This window comes from Globicephala melas, chromosome 18, assembly GCF_963455315.2.
Source record: "Globicephala melas chromosome 18, mGloMel1.2, whole genome shotgun sequence".
NCBI lineage: Eukaryota > Metazoa > Chordata > Mammalia > Artiodactyla > Delphinidae > Globicephala > Globicephala melas.
The window spans coordinates 13,785,837-13,811,607 of record NC_083331.1 but is presented as its reverse complement, the minus strand read 5'-3'; the positions used below and the strand labels follow the sequence as shown (position 1 = coordinate 13,811,607).

Genomic DNA, 25,771 nt, shown 5'->3' with positions numbered 1-25,771 from the left:
AACATTTTTGTCTGACTTTAGTTGAAAGTCAGTATCTACTACTGATGCTCATTCCTTTAAATAATATCTCACGTGAAACTTATAACCAACACTTGACACAGACTATTTATGCCTTTAATTATCTTTGAACACAGAATATAACCTCATAGTTAATTTTATGCCACTTCTTAGAAGTTGTCATTTGTTCTTTTTTAGTCTACATTCATAAAACATTTTAAAGATTATATTGTATATTGTACATACATTGCTTATATATGTTGACCGTTCATTTAGAAAAAAGTTACTGAATGAGTAATCTTTCTATGGTGCTGCTACTACAAGGTTTATTTCTACTGTTCTATAAGCCCCTTCTCATCATAGCAAAGGAATGACATCCTGCTCGTCTTGTAGATGTATTCCTGGCATCTTCTACATATTCAGCACTGAAAAATGAAGAGAGCATTTTTGGAGCACTTGCAGTCATTACTGGGGCCTGGTTTTATGTGTCTCACACCCTATGAGGTAAGGACCAGCAACCTAACCAACCAGATAAAGAAGCCAAGATGTAAGTCACAGTGAGTAAAGGGTAAATTTGAACCAAGCATTTACCACCAATACCAGGCCACTTGTACTACCAAGTGCTGTGAACATACATAGGAGGGAGATGACCTTACTGCCTGAGGGAATCTAGAAAGATTTCTCAGTGACATTCAAGTCTTAAAGGGTGAATAAGAATGAACGTACTTTATAAAGGCACAAAGTGTGACAGACTATTGAAGTAAGATAATCATACAACTGGATAGAGTTGAATGAGGTTTGTAGTTTGAATGAATCTAAAAAGCAAGGGAGGGACCTCATGGTCAATGACCTTGAAAGCCATGCTGAGGGGCAGGGCGTTTGCTCTATGGTCAACAGCTTGGAAATTTATTAGAAAGCACTTTGCAAACATCAGGCTGCAGCATGCAGGTTGGATTAGAGATAGTAAACTGTATTGTTACTGCAGAGATTCCAATATGCAGACAGGGAGGACTGCCATTATGAAAAGGCAATAGAAGTGGACCTCTCTGGCCTATTTCCATAAAGGCCTGTAGTCTTCATAGAATTTGGAAACACAGTCAGTTCATGTAATTGATTAACCTTAATTTTAAGCTTCACCACTTGATTTGCTAGATGGGTCTAGTCTGTGCATTTATAAAATATAGTTACTGTCACCGAATTTTAGAAAAGACTTTACACCACATCAGATTTAATGAGCCTTTGTTGTTTTTAAAGGTGACACAATAGTAGTAAACAATGTCTAATGTGGTTCAGCTAAAAGATGAAGTATTGGCCAATATCAGCAGGTAAGTTGGGGAGAATGATCAAAATTAACATCTCCCCAAGGTCTTAGTACTCAGGAGGGGCATTATGATAAGTTTTCAATTTCAATTTAAAATTTAATTTATGCCCAATAAAGTTTATGGTAAGAGTTAAAAGTCATCAGTGTTGGGCTTCCCTTTTGGCGCAGTGGTTGAGAGTCCGCCTACCGACGCAGGGGATACAGGTTCGTGCCCTGGTCCGGGAGGATCCCACATGCCGCGGAGCCTGCGCGTCCGGAGCCTGTGCTCCGCAACGGGAGAGGCCACAACAGTGAGAGGCCCGCATACCGCAAAAAAAAAAAAAAGTATTGGATGAATGAGAATGAATAAGACAGGATGGATGATGTATATTGATGAAAAGTTAATGAAATCAGAGAACTTCATCATTTAAAGAACAAGGAACATTTTCCTAAGGGACCATCAAAAGTCCTGGAACAGATGTGTGCATCTTAAGAGATGGTGGTGGGTGCATCTGGCGGAAGAGTGTTCCTGAAACCAGAAGCTTCAGAAAGGAGAGAGGCCTGTGGCTAGAGTGGATGGTTTCAAGATCCCTTTGTGCTCGAAGATGAACGTTCAGGGAAAATAAAATGTACATCTTTGGGGATGGCATCCTGCCTGTCAAGAGTAGGAACAGAATTAAGGCTTTTAAAAACATAGCTGTCCTACTCTGGGAATATTGCCAATATTTTGAAATAACTGTAAATGGAAAGTAACCTTTAAAAATTAAAAAAACTTAAATTAAAAAAAATAGCTGTTCTCATTTCAGGACTTTGCCTAGTTGAGGAACTGAAAGAATGAAGGTTTAGAAACACACAGAAAAATCTTCATCAGAAGTGCATTCTGGCAATTCTCAATCTGATTTATCCCTACCTCCCACTCCCCCTTGACAAAGGGGAGAAAATTCCATTAACTGGCCCATGTATGGTTTAATATCATTAGCAAAGGAAGAGGAAACATTGCAAATGGGTTTATGTTTCATTCATTTCCTGAGGCTCCTGGCTAGGGACTCAGCTTGTCCTAGATGTTCCTTAGTTGTTGAAATCATTCTTGCTTTCTAGGCTGAGATATTTGGAACATTTTGCAGGAAGAAGAAAAACAGTTGTTTAGTCATCTTCCAAGGGGATGTGTTTGTTGTAAGTGCTCTGGAGACTTTCCAGCCACCACCAGGGAACACTTATTGTTACTGTTGTTTTGAACCTTGCACCTCAGTGACTGGTGGTGCTGGTGTAAGTGGTATCTAGCCAATATTAAGGGGAAATGGATTTAGAAATTAACTAAACCGGCACTTCCAAAACGTTGTTTTCATGACTTTGGAGGGTCATCTGATTCGGAGGGAAAGCAGCTTCCAGTTCCAGGGAAAGACTGTCTATGATCTATTCTCAAGAAATGATGGAAACAGGAAGTTTTCATGTTGCTCTTTCCATTAGAGGTTAGTCCCAAAGTGAAGGTGACATGGTGATCAAGCAGAGGCCAGGAGGAAGCAGTGGAGTCTATGGATTGACAGCACAGAACCAGGAACGGACCTCGAGTTTTCAAATTTGCAGCAAACTGGAGAAGCGTTAGACAAGGGAGAGAAGGGACGTGATGAATGTTTGAACACATCCAATCACTAAGCAATCTTCTACTCAGCTGAAACAAGGGGAAAAGACGATATTGTGAAAATTAACCCAGCATTCCCATTTTTAGAAAGAAGACAGCTGAGTCCTGAGAAATACAGCTCAGCTCCCATTCATGGGATAATAGTTATGATGTATTAATGCCAGTCATTATTCTGAGTATTTTTTTTTTTGGCGGTGCCGGGTGGCATGTGGGATCTTAGCTCCCCAACCAGGGATTGAATCCGTGCCCACTGCAGTAGAACTGTGGAGTCTTAACCACTGGACCGCCAGGGAAGTCCCTATTCTGAGTATTTTACATGCACTGTTTCACATATTTGTCACACAGACAACTCTGGTAAAGACCACCAGCATGCCCATTTTACAGATGAAAAGAAAAAAATGAAACATGAAGGGGTTAAGTTACCCAGTGTCACACAGCTAGTTCATGGTAGAGCCAGGATTTCTTTAAATCCAGGCAGCGTGAGCCCAGAGTCTACTTCTTAACCACTATGCCTGTAGTATCATTTCCACATCAAGCCATAACCGAGGACGTATGAGGAGAAAGCAGAGGAAAGTATTCGAAAGCTGAAAGTCTCTGACTCTGTGCATGCATGTGTGTCTGTTTTGATCTGTTTCTGGTCCCCAGCCTCCTTTCCCCAAGTTCTGATATTCCATACTAATGCTTATAATTACCAACTGTGCATGACAGCCCTGCCTGGTTATTACCGTAATTTGAGTTTGTGGAGAAGGCAGTTATGAATCAAGTAGTTGGCAAAAGTAACCCACAATCTGGGAGGTTTTTTCAGATGAAGTTGCTAAGAAGAAAATAACTACATGGTTGGGAGAAAAGAAAAGACTAGAAAAGATAAGCTGGGAAATATCAGAGGTTGTTTTGTGTTGTTTTGTTTCCACAAACAAAATATTATTTGGAATATTGATATGAGAAAGATGAACATTAGAAATTTAGAAGATTGGTGCTTTCGGTATTGGAGTGAGTGCAATATTGCCCTTGTTTCTGAGTAATATGATGAAGTAAAGATTCCTGGGACAGGAGCCCAGGGATCTGGATTCGAGAAAGAACTTTGCCATTTGTGAGCTGTTATCTTTGATAAATTACTTATTCATGCATTCAGCAAGTGACTGTTGGATGACAGTTATGTGCCTGCATTGTTCTAAATGCTGCAGGTGCTGTGTTAAATAACAGACCCAGCCAGCCACTCCCCTCATGGAAGTTATAATGTAGTGTAGGAGTTAGCAAACATTTTCTGTAAAGGGAAAGATAGTAAATATGTTAGGCTTTGCAGGCTGTACAGTCTCTATAGCAACTACTCAATAGGTAGGTTTAGTGCAAAAGTGACCAAAGACAATATAGAAACAAACAGACGTGGCCGTGTTCCAATAACGTTTTATTTACAAAAATTGGTGGTAGAGCAAATTTGCCCAGCAGGCTATAGTTACCCAACTCCTGGTCTAGAGGAAGAAACAAACATGAACCAAAGAATTATGCATATGGTAACGTGCAAAGGCCCTGTGGCACAGAAGACACATATAGGTTAGTGGGATTGACAGAAGGCCAATGGGGCTCTTGCTAAGTGCATGAGGGGAGTATCATGTGAGTGAGGCTGGAAAGGGAAGGAGAGACAGACTAGCAGGTTCTTTAGGATACTTAGGATTCTCATCTTTACATGTTAATAATTGGCAGTCGTTGGATTATTTTAAGCAGGATGGAGATATGATCAGATTTGAGTTTCAAAAGATCACTCACGCACACACAAAAAAATCACTCACTGCAGTGTGTAAAATGCATTGGATGAAATTTTCTCATCTGAAACATGAGGATGGAGATACGTGCCATGTGTATCGGACAGTTCATAATGATAAACAAGTTGCACACATTGCATAGAAGTGTTTTATAAAATATAAATTATATAGAAAACTACATAATAATGTTTTACAAGAAGCAACACAGTCAGAAGTTCATATACGTAGTTTTGAGTTCTCTCTATGAACAATGGCAGCCTGAACTCATGAAAGAGGTCATTTTGTTTATGTTAACAGGCTTCCTTCACCAGGGTACTTACTCCTCAGGGTGCTCACGGAAGAGGAGGAACTTCTCTCACTCTCATTCCGTCTCTCTGCTCTGCCTTCTCTGAAGCACACCTGGGTGCTGCCTGGAGCCCAGGTCTGGCTCCAAACCTATGAATATTTGCCAAGTATAAAAGCTTCTCAAGAATGAGATGGATCCTGGGGCATCCTCCCCAGAGAAACAGGATAAAGAGAATTTAGTGGGTAAGTTCCTTTTTTCCTGCCTTAAGTTTGTTTTATGTATATTAAGCAAAGTGAGAGTTGTATCGTTATAGAGAGCGAGCGAGCACGAGGTGGGTTAATACATTATTGAGATTGGCTTCAATTTCATTTAGAGCCCAGGATTTTGGATTCATTGCTTATCATGCTTTTATTTGCTTCTTGAAGAGCAGTCTATGACATGCCCTTTTTCTTAAGTGTTAGATAGAATTTGTGTTTATCTTTGTATTCATATTTTTTGCATTAACTAGCAAAGACATATTGAACAAGCTAAAATTTACCCAGTTTCAAATATCATGTGATGATGCTTTGATTAAATAGAAAAGTTGGTTTGAGGTACACCATGTTTGATACATGGAGAGAAGTGGAGGAAGATAAAACTTAGCCTGTAATTACCAACTGCCTCCGTGAATGTTAACGGCTCTTCTGTATTGTAAAGCATTTTTCTCATATTTTATATATATATATATATATATATTTTTTTTTTTTTTTTTTTTTGCGGTACACGGGCCTCTCACTGCTGTGGCCTCTCCCGTTGCGGAGCACAGGCTCTGGACGCGCAGGCTCAGTGGCCATGGCTCATGGGCCCAGCCGCTCTGCGGCATGTGGAATCTTCCCGGACCGGGGCACGAACACGTGTCCCCTGCATCGCCAGGCGGACTCTCAACCACTGCGCCACCAGGGAAGCCCTCACGTTATATTTTTAAATGCTACAATAATTCTGAGGTAGATTTTTTTATAACCTTATTTTATGGTGGAGAAAATTGAGTCTTGGAGAGTTTAAAAACTTGTTGAAGGTCCAGAAAGTGATGATGATGGTGGTGGTCGTGGTGGGGTGTGTGTGTCCTAACCCGTGCTCTATACTTTATGTTGCTAAAGAAGTCACAGTGCAGGTTAGAAATAGAGAACGCATTTGTCATTATTAGCTTGTAAAAGAAAGTATACATTTAGAGGTATATACCTGGATTGAAAAAGAAACTTTTCTCGTGAAGTTGACCTAGCAACGTGGATATACTGGAGGCAGTGAACATCATTTGGAAGGTGCAAGTGGGGGGGTCTCTTCGAGGGTACCCTTGATTATCTTTTTAAACAAGAAGTTTCATGAGACATTTTAGTTTCCGTTTAACAGGTTGAGACATCAACTGGATAAATGGCACGATTGAAGCTGTATCAGCAGCGAAATATTTTAAAGTGCTCATGGGTTTACTTGGTGCTGGTTTTTGACTATAATGACAAACCCGCCCTATCACAGATCAAACCGAAATGGGGCTTATTATGTTACAACTTCTGTTTCATATGGTTTAGGCAGTTTGTGAGATGCAATATCAGTCCTTCTCTGAGATTTGTGGGATAAGTTTGCCCTTGCCCTCCTCCTTCTTGGACACATTAACAAGACAACATCATTTGGTTCTTCAAGCTGTACAGAAATTTCCACTCACAATGTTGCGAGAATTAAATGAATAAATGAGTCTTAGTTATCACCCCCAGGTTTGTCCTAGCTTTCGAAAGCCATTAGGGTGCATCCCTTCCTGACTCCAAGTTTGGTGACGTCACAAGGGTAGATCAGAATGTACAGAATGCTATAAGTTAGGGCTTTTCCCCCAGCGTCCTCACTGTTACTAGTACACCACTACTCATTAGCCTCGGCCATAAAGTCCTACCCCTTTCTTTTTTTCTTTCTTTTTTTTCTTTAAGAGTTAAAGTGAAGTTAATTGGAATCTTGATCATCTCAGTCTTAGAAATCTTCTCAATGTCAATGTGCAAAGGAATTTTCCTGGAGAGTTTTTTAAAGCTGAGAGCAGTCCTCACCTTCAGAAGTTCTCCTCCTTAGGTCTGGGATAGACTTGAGAGTTTGCCTCCAAGTAAATTCCTAAGCTCATGAGGTTGCCAGACTGAGACCACACTTTGAGTCGCACGGTATTTCTTTTCAGCAATTCTGCATTTTTCCTAAAAAAAGTTCTTGACGCAAGCTGTGTGCATATTTCAGAGAAAAAGGCAGGAGGACAGATAATTTACAGGTGATGACAAGATAGTGTTTACCCATTGGGTTTCACTTTAGATTTTATGTTCGGTGCTTAAAATCCTTGATTCGCTGGAGAAAGAGCCGGGAAGTTGCTGAGACTATTTTACTGACTGTATCTCCACAGGATCGGAAGTGAACAGAAAAGAGGGAAGAATTTGTAATACTATCGATCTCCCCAGGTCCAGGGAAGGTGCCTGTTCTTATTGCACACACCTTTCATTTTTCCCCTGAGAAGCACCTGGTCTTTTCTGCTCTGAAAACACAGAGTACTTTTTTTTTTACTTGACATGATTAGTTTTCATTTTAAAATTGCTTTTTAAAAGTATAAAGGTAGCAAAAAATAAGAAAACTCTGAGAAGTATAAACCAGTCATACTTCCATCACTCAGAATTAATCCCTGTTAATATTTTGGTTAATTTTTATCCAATATTTTTTCTAAGCATATTGTTTTTGCCAAGAGAGATCATACCATCTGTATAATTTTGCATCCTACTACTTCTTTCTTCTAACAATATACCGTAGCAATTTTCTCATGTTTTTTGTACCTTAAAAGATTTTATAATATGATATTGTGTAGCTGTATCATGATTTGCTTAATTATCCCTCCATTGTACTTTCAGGGTGTTTTTGATTTACCACTCTTATAAATAACACTATCGTGAGAATGGGCATAAATCTTCAGGACAAAGTATTTGCACTTGTTGCTGTTGGTAGTTATTTCAGACAGGAAGGGGGGCTGGCGAGAGAGGAGAATGACGCAAGGAAAACATTTTCTCTTTATTTTCTTCTTATACCGGTGTGCGGGGCTGAGGGTGTAAGATAGTACGTATGAAGGAGAAAATGCGAAGATGTACGTGTGGTTCTCAGGTTAACTGACTCTCTTGAAAGCAAACAGAATCTCCTCTGATGGATCGTTATTTCCAAACAAGAAGCTTCAAACAGATCAATAAGTCTATCTTGTTGCTGGGCATCATTCTTGATAGTTCAAAGCATCGAGGGTGCCGCCCGCTTCATTCATTCAATGAATGAATCCAGAATCTACTGTGTATCAGGAGACAGAGATGTAAAAATAAAACGCCTGCTCCCAAAGCACTAAAAATCTACAGGAAAGTTAACTAAAAATTACAGTGTACTATGAAAAGTGATGATAGAGGGTATTTTAGAAACTCAGTAGAGGAGCTCCCAAAGGTGAAGGTAAGATTGGAAAATCTTCCTAGAAAAGAAGGTGCGAGAAAGGAGAATGTGGGATGTGAATGGGGGTCTGGGGGACACAAAGGCCCATGCGAGGCAAAAAGTATGTGAGGACTTTGGTGCTTTCTCTACCGCAGGGGATGTTTATGTGCTGTTGGCATGTGCCCTAGTCACCTAGACCCAGAAGTGAGAGAGCACAGCACTGCCACCTGAAAAGCTCAACTACGGGTAAGCTGAGAACCCCTGTGTCAAGCCTGGTCTTTGAACGGCAGGTTTGGGAGTTGCTGCTGCATTTGACTGGTGGGATGGAGCCCCACTGGATTTACCATGAGGAAGCTGCCGGGCAAGCTGCCTCTGGCGGAGGGGGAGGTCACGAAGCGGGGCGCACGAGGGGGCTTTAATTGTGTTGGCAATGCTTAAATTCTTTAGCTGAAAGGGGGTATATAAGGTATGAAAAACATTATTTTTACACCTTTTTGAACATTCCATTTCAAAATATATTTTAACTCTTTCTTAAAAAGACCAAATGGTAAAAAAGAAACTTGGTATAACCGTGTCTGAAGTTCATGTAACTACCAAGCTCAGATCATCCTTCTGTAGTTGAGATGTAAATCTGACAGTTTAGAAGACTCTTGGGATTATGGAATTTTGTAGTCCTAGGAGTACAAGGATGATAAAATCATCATCTAGCTCTGATTTGGTAGTTCTGCACCAAAAATCTTGTGTCTCTCTCTCTCCCTCTCTCCCTTTATCTTTTTTAAGGTTCTAAAAGTTATCTGAAAGAACTTATACAGTCAGTGACCAGATCGCTTTAGGAGGTAGAAACCTGCAGGGGTTAGGGTTTTATTGCGTGTTCTCCTTGCAAATGCAGTTCTTGCGCATAGAGAGGAGTCATCATCTGGATGGAACAGAACATCCACAAGTGATATTCAGAATTCCATCTGGAAAAATAAATCAATAAAGGAAAATTTAAAAAATATTCAGTTGTCAAAGCAAAATTGAACCAGACAAAATTAAACAGGCAAGAAAGCAAAACCTTGGACAAGCTTACTGCCATAGGAGAGAAGCCAAACCTCAATCTGAACCAACACCACTGAAACAAAGGGGTGTGGAGTTTTGGGGGTTTTTGTTATTGTTGTTGTTTCTGGCCACGTCACAAAGCTTTCGGGATCTTAGTTCCTCGACCTGGGATTGAACCCGGGCCCCAGCGGAGAAATCACTGAGTCCTAACCACTGGACCGCCAGGGATTCCCCAGGATGTGGGATTTTTAAAGACTGGAGTGCGCTAGTGAGAAAGCATGAAGGGCTTTGCGCGGTGCTTATAGGCTGTCTGGGTTTGGTTTGCTAATAAAATTCTCACATCTTTATGACAGGGTGTGTTTTTACAACTGGGAGCATGGTACCCACTGAAGTTAGGCTCCTACTGGCCCACAGAGACTGGGAGCTAGGGATGCTATCTACCTGATGATTACATTTCAAGAGAATGGCTCCCAGGTCCTTGAGAAAGATAGTCCCAGATTGTAAAACTGGCAAGAGGCTTTTAAAAAGACTTACATCTCAAAGGGGCAGAGAAAGGATTTACAGAGTTAAGCGTTCTAAAGGAAATGCTCAAGGGAAACGGAAATCTCTTTAATGGCGAGGCAAGCCGAAGGAAATGTTAAGACCTCTAGGAAAATCCTAGTCAGTGGCCTGGCCGACTAGAAGGCCTCCTGATATGGCTAATAATTCCTTTACATGTAATTTATTTAACTCTCACAACTAGTTATTGTTGGGTTAACAGAAGGAAAGTAAGACCTCAGCAGGTTGAGTGACTCATGAGATGTCATCTAGCTTTCAAATGGCGGCGTCTCAATTTGAACGCAGGGTCCCCCGACCAAGGACCTGCACTTTCCATCCCTGTGAGGCATTGTCGCCTGTCTGTCCCTAGGCTGGCTGTGCTAAAGCTCTTCCCGCCTCTCTGTCCTCTTCTTTCTGAGAATTCAGAACAAGCAGTGAGTTTCCCATCTTCAATGCTAGCCTGCCCGTAGGAATCCTCTGGTCTCTGTGTGAATCATTTATTGAGGTATGAGATACATACAATAAAGTGCGCAAGTCTTAAGTGCTTGGCCTGACAGACTGAATACACAACAGACAAAGGCTGGACCATATCTAAAAATAGAATTCTGACCACCAACCTGCAGCAACCAGCCCAGAAAACCAACCTTTTATCTAAAATAATCAGCCCAGGAAGCCAGCCTGCTTGATGTCAGATTCTCAGGAAACCACATTGTTATCGGAAGCTACATAATTACTTCTGTAACATTCAGCCCCAAATGGCCAGGACTTGATTAATAACTGACAGCTCCCCTGCTTTTTGTCCCCGATTCCAATTTAGGTCCAGCAAAAGAAAACCAAGCAGGTACCCCTACACCAATCACGTAGGATGCTCTGCTTCTATTTTGTCCATCTACAGCTTCCCTAGGCCAACAGCCTCCAATCAGGGCACACCCCCTTTTTCCACCATAAAGCTTTCCCACTCCTCTGCCTGCCTTTGAGTCTCTGCCAAAACACAAGTGATAGAGGCTGACTCTTTTGTGAGAGCCTGAATAAATACCCTTTGCTTTTCTAGCTGGCTGGTCTTTGTTTATTTCCACAGGCTCAATATGTGGAAGTCTATGCAATCACCACCCAGATCAAGACATGGAACATTTCCATCCCCCTAAAAAGCTTCCTTATCTCTTCCCAGATAATACCCAACTGACAAAACTCCACTCACTACCTAGAGACAGTACTACTCTGACTTTAAACATAATAGATTAATTTTGCCTCTTCCTGGACGAAATGATACAATACGAGGTCGTACAGTATGTACTCTTTCTTATACGTGGAATCACAAAGTGTGTCTATTGTGTCTGGCTTATTTTGCCCAATATTTTGTCTATGAGATTCATCCATATTTTGAATACTGTATAGCAGTAACCTTGTCTTTTTTCTTCCTGAGTAATCTTTTATGTGAACATACCACGACTTTATTTATTCATTCTACTGTTGGTGGGTTTGGGTGGTTCTTCATTTCTTGGATATTACGAATAAAATTGCAATAAACATTCCTGAGTATGTTTTTCACTGTAATCAGCACTCACTTCTCTGAGATATTACTTAGAAGTTGAATACTGAGTCATAAAGTGTGTGTTTGGCTTTAACAGATACTTCCAAATAGTTTTTTCAAGATAATTGTATTAATTCGCGAACATGAGAATTCCCATTGCTCCACACCCTTGCTAAAATGTGGCATCGTCAGTCTTTAGCATTTGCCATTCTGGAAGCTGTGTATTTTTATCTCATTGTGGTTTTCATTTTCATTTCCCTGATGTGTAATGTACATCGTTCGGTTTGGGTATTTTAAACGCTGTCCTGTTACCTAAATGGCTATTTCTGCTTCGAGAGGAAATGGCTATTTACAGTAACACAGATCTGTGGGCATGGATTGCATATAGAATTGATCTAATATTTAAATACTGTTGATCAAGCCAAAGTTGGGAAATAAGCCACCAAGTCACCTAGTCTGTTTTATTTCCTGAAATTCATTTCCACTTCTAAAGCTATCTAAGTGCAGTTAGTGATCTAGAATATTCTTCCTTATTTCCTAGCCTCACATGAGTTACAAATCTTGCCTTGAGTGTTTATCCCTAGTCCTAGAGGGTATTTAAGTCCCCTCTGGTGCTGCGGGCTGCATCTAAGCTCCAGGAACAAAGCCCCAGAGGCGTGCCTCGACAAATGAAGCTTAGTTTTGCCTCACTGCCTAAGATTGTGGAACTTGTGGGTACCACTTTACCTAAAGAGAGATTGACATGATGGTGACAACACTAACCAGGAGGTTTTCTGGCTGCAAAATGCAGGGTTGGCCTCAGTTATCTTTAAAGTCCTTCCAACTGAAGTCCCGGAGTCCTCCCCAGTGTCAGCAGCGCTGGGCCTCAGGTTCTGTGCATTATGGCTCACCTTTCATTTTGCAGATTGAGGGAAAGATGTTCCAACTCTTATTTATTTATTTATTTATTTGTTTGTTTGTTTGTTGGGTCTTCGTTTCTGTGCGAGGGCTTTCTCTAGTTGCAGCGAGCGGGGGCCACTCTTCATCGCGGTGCGCGGGCCTCTCACCGTCGCGGCCTCTCTTGTTGCGGAGCACAAGCTCCAGACACGCAGGCTCAGTAGTTGTGGCTTACGGGCCTAGTTGCTCCGTGGCATGTGGGATCCTCCCAGACCAGGGCTCGAGCCCGTGTCCTCTGTGTTAGCAGGCAGACTCTCAGCCACTGCACCACCAGGGAAGCCCTGTTCCAACTCCTGTTGGAAAGTTCCCCATCTTATTCTCTTTTGTATCTGCAGCTCTAGCACAGTGTGCCTGGCATATAACTGGTAAAATATTTGTTAAATTGATGAATGAGAAACCGGAGGGCAATTTTCCGGGGGTGACAAAGTCCAGTTCTCTACCAGGAAGTAATATGATGATGGCTTTATGGTATGGTGACAATTACCCATAGAAAACACCCATCCATGGATTTGGATAAAGCAAGAGATGATCAGATGAGCTCAGGGCTTCATGGCTAACAGAGAGGGTGTGTGGCCTCTCTGAGGGAGATTTCTGAAGAGCCTTTGTCATACAGTCCCAGTACTTCCTTTGAACTGGAATTAGAATCCTCAAATCCAGTTCTCAGCACAGCATCCACAGTTTTAACTGCGGGAGAGGTGGGGAGGGGCAAGGCTGGCTGAAAGATCTGCTCTGCAGGAAGCTGCAAAAGCAGCGCTTTGTGCCCGCCTAGCTACTGCTCACAAGGCAGAGCTGCCCAGCCCTGCGGGGGAAGCCGACAGTCCCACTTTCACTGGCAGCTAATGACACCCCCAGGCTCCACCAATCCTCCCAGCAGCAGAGACCTGGGTAATTCTAACGCTCAGGTGTAAATCTTGGAAGATTAATCGTGTCTTCATCCCTGGTCTCTCTCTGCACATTTAGTACTTAACAGAGCCTCAGGTAATGATGCTATAGGGCTGGGTGGGACTGCAGAGGAGCTCCCGGAGGCCAGGGCAGTTTTCTCTGTGACAAGCACTTGCTTTTGCAGCTTGGTGTTAAGGCTGTAGCTAGTCTGGACATGGCTAGGGCTTGCTCAGGGCATAAAGCATAGCTGATGTCCTTGTTGGAGTCCCAGCTGCCTGTGTGTGCAGCACTGCTAATGTCACAGCCCCCAACACCAAATACGGCAGTGTCAGCAGGGAGGGAACACACCAGAGGGCGCAAGGGCTGTGCTGCCTTCTCAATGCTTTCCTCAAGATGCAAATCGTCTGGGAGAGGCGTGTACAAGCACAGTTATTGCAGCCTTGTTTGTAAAGGCAAAATTGCAAGTAACCATAATATCCGTCAATAGGAGAATGGCTAAATAACTGAGTCACAAATTTAGAATAGGAGGCAACAATGAAGAAGAATGAGGTGGGTCCAGATGTAATGACATGGAAACATCTCCCAAACATATTCAGTTTAAAAAAGTAGAAACTTGGGCTTCCCTGGTGGCGCAGTGGTTGAGAGTCCGCCTGCCGATGCAGGGGACACGGGTTCGTGCCCCGGTCCGGGAAGATCCCACATGCCGCGGAGCGGCTGGGCCCTTGAGCCATGGCCGCTGAGCCTGCGCGTCCGGAGCCTGTGCTCTGCAATGGGGAGAGGCCACAACAGTGAGAGGCCCGCGTACCGCAAAAAAAAAAAAAAAAAAGGACTCATCACAGCATTATCTGTAAGAGCAAAACCCTAGAACCTTTGTAAATATTCGTAAATTTATGTTCGCCAATGAACCCGTTGTAGTAAAATGGATACGTGAGGCTGAATTTGAGGTGGTACCAATGAGGCTCAGTGACTTCTGTAGTTGGATAGGGAAGAGGCAGTGATGACCCTGTGTCTCTAACCTGGACAATAATGCGGATGGTTAAGTACGGATGGTTAAGACATTAACTGAGATCGAGGCCTAATAACATAAGGTGTTTGTGGATTATCTGAGTAGAGTTATCTAGCAAATATGATTAGTTCTAGTGCTTGTGTGGAGAATGTGAAATCAATTGGAGGAAGTGGAGGGTTGAGGGTGGGGCTCGTTGTCAAGGAGAAGAGAACCAAGAAGTAGCAAGGATTTAAAACAAGGTGAAATAGTGAATATAAAGACTTCTGAAGTATTTATCAATCTGTAAGATGGGAATAAGTGTAGTAATATACATCTACTAAGGTAGGCATTAATGTCTGGGCTAGGTGCCTATATAAATAATCTCATTTAATCCTCATCACATCCTTCAAGGTAGGTAATGTCTATCCCCATCCTACAGATGAAGAAATGGAGGCTCAGAAAGGTCGAGTGGCTTTCCTGAGGCCACCACACTGGTAAGTTAAAGCCTCTCATAGAACCTCAAACGTAAGCACTCTGGAAGATGTTTTTCCTTGTGCTCTGTTGACTTGTTTGGGGATAAGAGTACCTACCTATCTGCCCCAGAGGTTGCCTAGACATCCCCTGGAGAATTCTGGGGGCCCAGAAATCTGTCTTTTAAAATGACACCCGGATGATCCTGAGGCGGGTAGTTTTATGCATTTTGAGAATAATAGACCATGGCAGCCCTAAGTAAATGTAACGGTGATTACTGTTATTGATTGCTATGAGACTTTTCTTGGAAGGGACAGGTCACTTTTCATCTAAAAACCTGAAGGAACATTTTCCATGTGTGTGTGTGTGTGTTTGCGTGCATGCGTGTGTGTGGTGTTTCCTGCAATCGTGCGTGTGTGTGGATTCAGGTCACTTCCTCAGCCCCATTCTGGCTTGGCCAGCCCTCTGGACGGTTTCCTCACCCACGCAGCTGAATCGCTTTCCTAAGAACCATGTCAGCTACAGAACTGCCTCCTCATCTCCTAGGCATCAAGAGTAAAGGGCTTGGTGTATGTGGCTGGATCCTGTTTTTGTTTTCTTTCCTGTCGATGGTCATTACCTTCCCTATCTCCATATGGATGTGCTTGAAGGTAATACCCTGGGAAATAAACTGGGCTCTCTCCGTGAGCTGATGAATCATTAAGACTAAATACTCTCCCTTAATCTCTTAGATTATTAAGGAGTACGAACGCGCTGTTGTATTCCGACCGGGACGCATCCAAGCTGACAAAGCCAAAGGGCCAGGTATGACACTGTAGCTGCTCGTGATAAGGATCACGGGCACCTGTTACTGCTACTAGTGCCACCAAAAATGTTCTCTGGAAACATTTATTGAAAAAAAAATTAACCGGAAGCTGGAGCCCTTGCCTTTCTGTACAATTGAAGGATCTTGTCCTCTTACTTGAGTTAACAGAAGTGATCACTAGACCATTAGCTGGAGAGCTTTGGAATCTGGATCAGTGTTCTAACACTCCCTCTGAGAGTTTCAGCAAATGTGAACAAAGAGTGGCTCCGGTTACATTGGCTGGGTGTCCCTTATTACCAGGGCCACTAAGAGAATGAAAGAAGAATGAAGGGAGGGAGTAAATGGCCAAGGGAGACAATTACGCTACTCAGGGGGAGTATTCCGGGAGGTGGTGTTTGATTCTCACTCTTTGAAAGAGCCAATGGAAAAGTCAAAGGTAATGTCCTCTCTTGACAAGTGGATTAAGAGCAACATAGAGCTGGAAGCCATTTGACAATTCCGTTCATCAAATGTGGTCTTTATTTCCATCCTTTCTCTACAGCCTCAGAATAAAATATGTCCCAAACTGTTCATATCATAAAAGGATGGGATTTTCTTTTGTGGGAGCCAGGAGTATCGATACTAAAAGTCCTCAGGAGTAAGACACTGATTTAATACTCATAACTTCTCTTGTGTATATTGTGTTGAACCCTATGAAATTGCTAATGTTTGGTTTCGATCCACCAAAATGGCAATTTCATATGATAGATTCTAATATTCTTGACAGGGGAGGCTCTCCAAACAGCATCTTGGAAGGCACATGGAAGAGAATGGTTATTTGCTATACTTCTCTAATAACATTTGCTTTCTTCCCCCTAATGTGATGTATTTAAGTAAAATCATTCTCCCTTCAACTGCACTGTAGGATCTCTGGGGGGGCAGGAACTTCCTTATTCACTCTGTGCGCTTTGGACTTGGCCATGTACTATGGTAGGCATTCAGGTATCTGTTACATTTTTAAACATATGAGAAACTTCCAAAGGGGAAGCTTGTTACGGAGACTTGGCCATTTCAAGTAGTATTGATACAATTCTACTTGTCTAATAAGGAACCTAAAAGAAAGAGGGCAAAAATTGCTTATTATGGATATTTTTATGAGTTTGTCCAAATAGAGGTGTTAGAATTATCCAAGTGAGAAATACCAGAGCAAAGTTAACCCCGTCCTGGTCATGTTTCACGTGGTGAAGCCAAGATTATAAATTAGAATAAAATTGAATTTGAGAGAGGTCAAATAGCTATAACTTGCAGGACTCTAGAGAAAAGTCTCTTTTAAATGAATTTTCCCGGAAGTGTTCACCACTAAATCTCCCAGGATAACTAATCTCGTCATACATGTCTCTGGGGCTAAGAGAAGTTACCTCAAAATGTCATAAGAGCCGGAGGAAAACAGGCCAAATTGCTAAAGGAAAACATCTCCACTTCTGTAAAGAGTAAATTATGCTTTGATAATAAAAGTGTTCATAACAGGAGCTGCTACTTTTCAGCACTGAATACATGCCTGGCACTATGTTTAGTATTTTATTTCATTATCATGCTGACACCTGCTTAATTTTCACTGCCATCTTATAGATATTAGGTGACTGAAGCTCAGAAAAATTAGATAAATGTTCCCAGGTCACAGCTGGTAAGTGGTAGGGCTGGAACTTAACTCTCTCTAGTTCTAAGGGCCATGATCTTAACTGGTTACTTAGCACCGGAAAAAAAAAAGTAAATTCGGAAGTAATCCTTACCCCAGAAAGGTTTAGACACCCAAAGAAAGAAAGCACCTTAGCAGTGTTTTCTGTTGATGCTACCTGTCCTTTTCATGATACTCAGTGTAGAAAGTTGTTTCTTCTTTGAAAACAAAAACAATAGCACAGAATCTTTCTGGTAAATGAAAATGGATTGGTGTCCCCATCTTGCTGACATTCCTTGTGGTTCTAATCTTTATAGCGCTTGCTGTAGAGAACCTTCCCCAGGGCAGTGTTAAGGAGTCATAGAATCCTCAAATGAGTTTCCTTAGCCCTATCCCTACCTCAATCCAAATCTTCACAAGAGATAAGTAAAAGTATTTACAACCGAGGATTGTCATTGTATATAAACTAGAACACAGCTACAGAGAAACTACAAATTTTGTAATACATTGGTTTTGGGGACACTGAAATCCTGGGAAGATTTCAATTTTAACATTCCTTCAGTACTAATGAAGATAAATGAGAATGTTGACAGTCACTGATATTCAAGGTCTAAAGTCTATTAATTGAATCTTTTATACAGATACCTTTAACATAAAGAAACCAATTTCCAAAATATCCTTTTAAATAAATGTCACACTCAACACTTGGATAGAAGTAAGTAGAATGTTTTACAAAAGAAAATCTAGAAATTAATTGTCAAGGATCTTCAGCTTTTTACCAAAAGATTTTAATTTCTAGGGAATCACTTTTCTTTAGTCATTGACTCATAGCAGGAAATAATTTCCCCAAAGGTATAGGTGTACGTATGGAAGATCATCTGAGAAGCATTTATAGTCCCATGCAAATAATGTACTGTATAGCTAGCAGACAATTTGTTGCAGTTATTTTCAGTTGGGTGAAATTCTAAACCATATTTTCTTTTGCATAGGTTTGATCCTGGTCCTGCCTTGCATAGACGTGTTTGTCAAAGTTGATCTCCGGACCGTTACGTGCAACATCCCTCCACGGGAGGTAATGCTGATTAAAGCTATGTTTCTAGAAATAAAACCAATATCTTCCCTGTTACAGGGACAATTGAGACTGTATCATATGTTTTCAAACTCTAAAGGGGAGGATGAACTGAATCCTTAGAGATCTGCTTGGGGAGTCCTAGGTGGCTCCTGAGACGACTGGGCTTTGTCTCGCCAAATGAGAATGAAGCCAAGAGCAAGGGCTGAATTGCTAGAAGACCTGCAATGACTGGGTGGGAGAAAGTCTGAGAGAAGAGAGAGAAGGGATACAGATGGCAGAGAAAGTGGGGTGGAGAATGACAAGCCGACCCCTGGAGGAGTCTGATAAGTCGTTGTACTGGGGGCTGAAACTATTTGGTGGCTGCTCAGGACGTTATCCTTTCCATCACCGTCTCCGGAAATGTTTTAGTAATAGCAATATAACTCACCTCGGCATTCAATGTTTTTAACTTTTTATTTTATATTGGAGCATAGTTGATTAACAATGTTGTGTTACTTTCAGGTGTATAGCAAAGTGATTCAGTTATACGTATCCATATATCTATTCTTTTTCGAATTCTTTTTGCATTTAGGTTGTTACAGAATACTGAGCAGAGTTCCCTGTGCTATACAGTAGGTCCTTGTTGGTTATCCATTTTAAATATAACCGTGTGTACTGTACTAAATTTTTTGAGTGTTTGGATGCAACAAAGTGGGGTGTGCATGGGAAAGGAGCAGACACTGTACAGGGCTCACCTGTAACTGGATTTCAAATAGTTCTTTTCAATTCTTAAAGTACAGCAACTAAATGACCAGACCCAGTAAGTGGGTGATAAGGAAGAGAAACAGAATTGCTAATAATCATGCCAGTTTGTGATAAACAAAATGATCCAGGAAGAGAAAAGAAAATGTGTGGGAGGGCAAAGGGGATGAGAAGTGAGAAAATCAACACTTACGAGGAAATGTTAATCTTCCTCTCTCTGGTCCAGAAAACTCAATCGAGACTCAACAATGATGTCTTCATGCCATTGGTGGGAACTGCAGAGTCCTTACTTTGGAATTCAGCCCTAATCATAAGAGAGCTTAGGATGTTTAGGGGCTCTCATGGGCCTTTTCTGGCTCCATAGTAAACAGTTCTAGATGGGAGAAGGGAGTTCTAGGTCCTGCTTTCGTGGTACCCACAGAAAGCTCATTTGCTCCAAAGTACCTTGTCATGTTAATTCAGAACAATTAATGCAGAGCCTCTATAAATGGATTTTTCTTTATTTGAATACAGAACATGGTCTCTGGTGCCATCTGTTTTCTAAAAAGCACTGCTATTCATCAAGCCTGATGAAACTGAGAACCAAAAAGATTTCAGGTATCAGGGAGACAGGTGTTCTACCACTACTTAGATGGTAGAATTCCAGCAGGTTCTACTATCACATTTTAAAGTGGAAATACCTATTTCACTTCTGACTTCTCTAAGATGAAGTTACAGGGATAGGTACAGATCACATCTGTGTAGGAATTTTGCTATCAACAAGGATGATAGTACATTCAAGCCAGGACAGATTTTTGGTGATGCTGGCATGAGTTGTCACTAAAGCTCTCCTCCTGCGGAGAGGGCTCTGGGACTGGCTGACCCTCTGTGGATCAATCATTGTGAAAGTCATAAGCATGTGATTTTCTGTGCTCCTGCTCTACAGATCCTCACCAGAGACTCTGTGACCACTCAAGTGGATGGAGTGGTCTATTACAGAATCTACAGTGCCGTCTCGGCAGTGGCTAATGTCAGCGATGTCCAGCAGGCCACATTTCTGCTGGCTCAGACCACTCTGAGAAATGTCTTAGGGACACAGACCTTGTCCCAGATCTTAGCTGGCCGAGAAGAGATGGCCCATAGCATCCAGGTAAAGACGTCAAGGACCAATAGCCTACATCTTTAATTCACTCATTTTAATTAACAGTGATGATCAAGTATCAGCAGTTCAAAGCACCCCTCCCCATGTGCGCGCACGCGCGCGCGCACACACACACACACACACACACACACACACACACACACAACTGCTCTAAACAGATGGGCTTCAGTTTGGGATTTCACTTTTTTTTTTTTTTTATAATCATGAGGTCCAGATTTAAAAATCTGAGTGGGAGCGGGGAGCTGTTGGAGTGTGTGTGGAATTCAAAATTATGAATCACCATTGTACACTTTAGCCTTTTTTGAAGAGCTTAGAGATCAGAGTTATTTTTAGTTTAGATTACTCCAGAGGAAGGGCTGCCCTTTCTCAGGCAGTTCAGTGGAATGTGAACGTTAGAAGGAGGTTTGGTTGAGACAGCACAGGACTGCTGTCCCTGGGAAATCCGACTTCATGTACTAATATCAATAATGATATGAATAGCAGTCATAATTATAATATTGATAAGGATGTAACAGGTATCCATCTCACCTCCCGTACACCCTAGATTATAGACGATCACATTTCTGTGTTTTCTTGAATCAATTAACATTTTGATTCTGAGCCTGCCTTCTGTACGTTAAGAGGGAAATTCAACTTTGGCCCTTCTTGGCATCTCCTCCAGCCCCTAAGGTAGTGCAAAGTCCCCGAGGTTTTATAAGGTAATATCAGTTCTGCATGATAACTCTCCATGTCATTTTAAGAGCCACACGAGTTCAACGACTCAGCTGTTTCCCCATCACAGTCAGGTCACTGGCTGCTTGTGAGGTCTCCCCATCTCCCAGCTCTCTGCAGGGATCACGGAAAAGCTAGGGCTCACTTGCTCTTTGGTATCACATAGATCTCTGCCCTTTCCCCTTTGAGGGGACTACCCATCTGGTCTCATTATTTCTCAAGGCATTCTTTCTCATCCCTTCCCCTCCAGGATAACCAGCAAGATATCTTCAGTGGTCTTAAGCTTTAACAAAAGATGAGGATGTCTTTGATTTTAGGCTTCTTCTGCTCTAAAAAATATATGCCTTAAATATATATATATATATAGCCTTGCTACCTGTTTAAAACTGAGCCACAGGTCAGGGGTTAAACAGAGCAAGACAAATAATATCTCACAAAGTACCCAGTGATAATATGTACTGAGTTATTGCTGGGCACCGATACATAGTTTAACATGTGTTATCTCCAAAACTCATGACAATCCTGAAAGAAAACCTTTTATAGTATGAAAACTGAGAATCAGAAAGGTTAAGTCATGGGCCCAATGATTCACAGCTGCAAATGGCAGAAGCAGGACAAAGTCCGTTGCTGCCAGTTTGGTGTCAGTGACAAGAAAATGTGGGCTATTTGCTCACATCTAGATGGATAGTATATACTTCATTAGGAATGGTTTGGGGCGGACCTGCTGAGAGACCACCTATTAAAAGACCTATCAAGTTTTGTTTCTGAATCCTTCCCAGGATTCACTTCAATGCCAGGAAGTGGGCGGTAAGAACTCCTATCCCCTTTCCAAACTGTCTCACTCCAAATGCTGTAAATACAGAAGGAGGGAAAGAAGAGGACTTTTCTTGCGTATATAACATATAGCAGGAACTTCGATTACACACCTGTCTTCTGATCAACGACCTTTCTTTTGACTTGGAAACAGACTTTACTTGATGACGCCACCAAGCTGCGGGGGATCCAGGTGGCCCAAGTGGAAATCAAAGACGGCCGGATTCCCGGGCAGTTGCAGAGGTCCATGGCTGCTGAGGCCGAGGCCACCCGGGAGGCCAGGGCCAGGGTAAGGGCGACTCCATCTGCACTGGAGGGCGAGCTTCCCAGCCTTGGAGCCAACAAGGATGGAGCTTGAAAGGAAGCTCAGGTCCCCTCAACGGTTTCAATAAGAAGAGGGTTTGTTTCTCACAGTTTTTACTGAGAATTTCCCCTTGAGTTGAAAGCTCATAGGCAGCTTAATGCACCTTGAGGAAGCTTGGTGTTAGGTCTTGGGTCAAGGGTGCTCGGCAGCATACTCAGTGACTGAGCCAGGGGGGTCCCCACTCTGGCCACACAGCAGAGCCTCCTAGAGAGAAATGAGCAAAGCAAACACCGGTTCCCAGGCCTCACCTCACACTCAGTGAAGTAGAGTCTCTGGTGGGCCCAGGAACCTGCACGTTTATAAAGCTGATGATTCTGAGGTGGCAACTTGGTGCCTGTCTTTGGAGCATCTTCCTTCTGGTGTGTTAAGTGAACTGAACTAAGAGGAGGGGGTGACTACAATGCAGGTTAGAAGTACAAAATGTGAGTGCAGCTTGGTCTGGCGTGTCCGTGAGTCTGTTGGATCCATAGCCCTCATATCTGTGTGGACGGGTTTCCTGAAGTATCAGAAGCCAATTAGATTAGAAGCCTCCAGTACTTTGGAATCATACTTGGGACTCGAGGGAGGTTTCCCTCTACTTTATCTCTGGTTTCTCTGCTAAGCTCCAGCAGCTTCTAAGCAGTTGACTTGAGAGTCGCTTTTTTTTTCTTTTACATTAATTAATTAATTATTATTATTTTTTAAAGAAGATGTTGGGGGTAGGAGTTTATTAATTAATTTATTTTTGCTGTGTTGGGTCTTCGTTTCTGTGCGAGGACTTTCTCCAGCTGTGGCAAGAGGGGGCCACTCTTCATCGCGGTGCGCGGGCCTCTCACTATCGCGGCCTCTCTTGTTGCGAAGCACAGGCTCCAGACGCGCCGGCTCAGCGGCCACGGCTCACGGGCCCAGTCGCTCCGCGGCATGTGGGATCCTCCCAGACCGGGACTCGAACTCGTGGTCCCTGCATTAGCAGGCAGATTCTCAACCACTGCGCCACCAGGGAAGCCCCTACATTAATTAATTAATTTATTTATGCCTGTGTTAGGTCTTCGTTTCTGTGCGAGGGCTTTCTCTAGTTGCAGCGAGCGGGGGCCGCTCACTGTCGCGGCCTCTCTTGTTGCGGAGCACAGGCTCCAGACGCGCAGGCTCAGTAGTTGTGGCTCACGGGCCCAGCTGCTCCGCGGCATGCGGGATCCTCCCAGACCAGGGCTCGAACCCGTGTCCCCTGCATTAGCAGGCAGATTCTCAGCCACTGCGCCACCAGGGAAGCCCGGGAGTCGCTTTTGCACGTGGGCAGTGAGTGCGCACAGAGGGGTAGCTGAGCTCCAGTCATTCCTGGGCAGTCTGAGGACCAGAGGAGGAACAGGGCACTTAGGAGAGTCCCAGTGAGGGTTTGCAGCCCGGCACTTGCTGCTGCTTGCATCAAGAGCGGGGAGAGCTTGAAACAATCCTTACATTGTAAGGATGAGACAAAATTGGCAACCGAATGAAATCTAAAATAAAAATCTATGATAAGTAAAAAGGACAGAAAAGAAGCCAGTTGGAGGCCTTGAATTTCAGACTTCTCTGAAAACGAAAGCAGCCAGTGGTGAGGCTCCATGGTGACTCAAGAGCATCACCAGGGTAGATGGACCTGTATTTGTTCGGGTTAAAGGCAGCGCTTTTATTTTGTTCGAGAATGAAATCTAAGGACTCATAATTTGTAAGCTATCTCCCTGCTTCCTGCAACCTTCTCCAATTTCTCTCATCACATTAGGATGTGAAACTCTAATCCTTGCCAAAGAAGTAAGCAGATGAAACATGGGTGGCCAAGTAGGGGCTGGGAGAGAAGTATCAGTGCAGACCCAGGAAAAGAAAGCACTAGTGACAGCTGTAAGCTGTCTAAAGGCTTTTATTTCTGTCGATTTAGGTCCTTGCAGCAGAAGGAGAAATGAATGCTTCTAAAGCCCTGAAGTCAGCCTCCATGGTGCTGGCTGAGTCCCCCATCGCCCTCCAGCTGCGTTACCTGCAGACCTTAACCACTGTCACCACAGACAAGAATTCCACCATTGTTTCCTCTGCCCATGAATGTACTAGAGGGCATTGGTGGCATCAGCTACAATAACCACAAGAAGGTCCCTAACAGAACCTGAGACCCTCCTGCTGCGGCCAGCCATTGCTTAGGGAGGCATATCTGTTCCTATGGAGACCAGCATTTAGAAGTGTTGAGAATTTCAACACTATTTAGGCCCAGTAACTCTACAGCTGGAACAGCATTAGCAGGGAGATGCTATAGAGGCTATAAAAAAAGAAAAAGAAAAAGAAAAAAGAAGGACCATATACTACTTTTATTTTTAAGAACATAAAAGTACTTTGCATTATTCTTATGAGAATCAGTGAGTAGGTGTCCCTGACTTAGAGCAGGAACTTTCTTGTAGTAGCTGGGGGAAATTACTTTTTAAAAAAGTTATTTATTTATTTAATTTATTTATTTTTGGCCGCATTGGGTCTTCGTTGCTGCGCGCGGGCTTTTTCTAGTTGCGGCGAGCCAGGCTACTCTTCATTGTGGTGTGCAGGCTTCTCATTGTGGTGGCTTCTCTTGTTGCGGAGCACGGGCTCTAGGTGCATGGGCTTCAGTAGTTGTGGCACGGGGGCTCAGTAGTTGCATCTCGCGGGCTCTAGAGCGCAGGCTCAGTAGTTGTGGTGCACGGGCTTCGTTGCTCCATGGCATGTGGGATCTTCCCAGACCAGGGCTTGAACCCGTGTCCCCTGCATTGGCAGGAGAATTCTTAACCACTGCGCCACCAAGAAAGCCCCAGAATTACTTTTTAATGGGTTTAAGAAGCACTCTGGATAATCTGCAAAGTAACACATATTTCCACTAGCTATTTGCTGTATAATTCCAAAGTGATTATTGTGCTAAATTTCCAATATTTAGTTATTTGCTTCCTAATTCCAAAGTTGGCTAAATTTATTATTGGCTAAATTTCCAATCGTTACAGCAAAACCCCACAATGCTTAAAATTGTGATTGATTTTGATGTTAAACACACTATCATGTGTAAAATAGATAGCTAGTGGGAACCTGTGGTATAGCATGGGGGGCTCAGCTCGGTGCTCTGTGATGACCTAGATGGGTGGGATGGGTAGGAGGGAGGTCCAGGAGGGAGGGGATATATGTATACACATAGCTGATGCACTTCGTTGTACAGCAGAAACTAACACAACATTGTAAAGCAATTATACTCCAGTAAAAAAAAAAAGAGAAAAATAGAAGTAATATATAATTCAGAAATCACCTAGAAATACTAATTTTATAGAAGCTTTCTAATTATTTGGAAGACTAATCATTTAGTAAAAGTAAAGATTATTCCACCTGAAGAAAAAACAAAAGACTAACGGCTGCAAATTTATCACCACCTCCTCTAGGCAGATTGTATTCAGCTCTCTGGTTGTGTGTCATCCTGCTGGGACTGGTGGCCAATCTCAGCCTCCCAGCACCTTTGTCACAGGGTGAGACAAGGCATAAGGAGGCTGCAAGGTCCAGTCAGTTTATTTGCTTACAAGTGAGAACGCTTGTAAAAGGTTTGGTTGGTAGAAATCCCTGGGGAACATTAGCCTGTGGACTTCATGTTTTCACTCTATCATTAGTCCCAAGAGCCCCAAGTCATCAAGAATAGTTTGCAAACTCTATTCTT

General features: G+C 42.7%; 1 protein-coding gene across 1 annotated transcript; it reads left to right on the top strand.

The window, feature by feature from the left end:
• Window positions 1-423: 423 nt before the first annotated feature.
• Window positions 424-24,199, top strand: STOML3 (stomatin like 3). Its single transcript, XM_030882454.2, has 9 exons — window positions 424-501; window positions 4,994-5,224; window positions 8,591-8,681; window positions 14,784-15,465; window positions 15,547-15,619; window positions 18,264-18,346; window positions 20,013-20,216; window positions 21,907-22,041; window positions 24,005-24,199. Exons 4-9 carry the CDS (start codon window positions 15,328-15,330, stop codon window positions 24,197-24,199), a joined length of 828 nt encoding a protein of 275 aa, XP_030738314.2. The 5' UTR covers window positions 424-501; window positions 4,994-5,224; window positions 8,591-8,681; window positions 14,784-15,327.
• The last annotated feature ends 1,572 nt before the right edge of the window (window positions 24,200-25,771 follow it).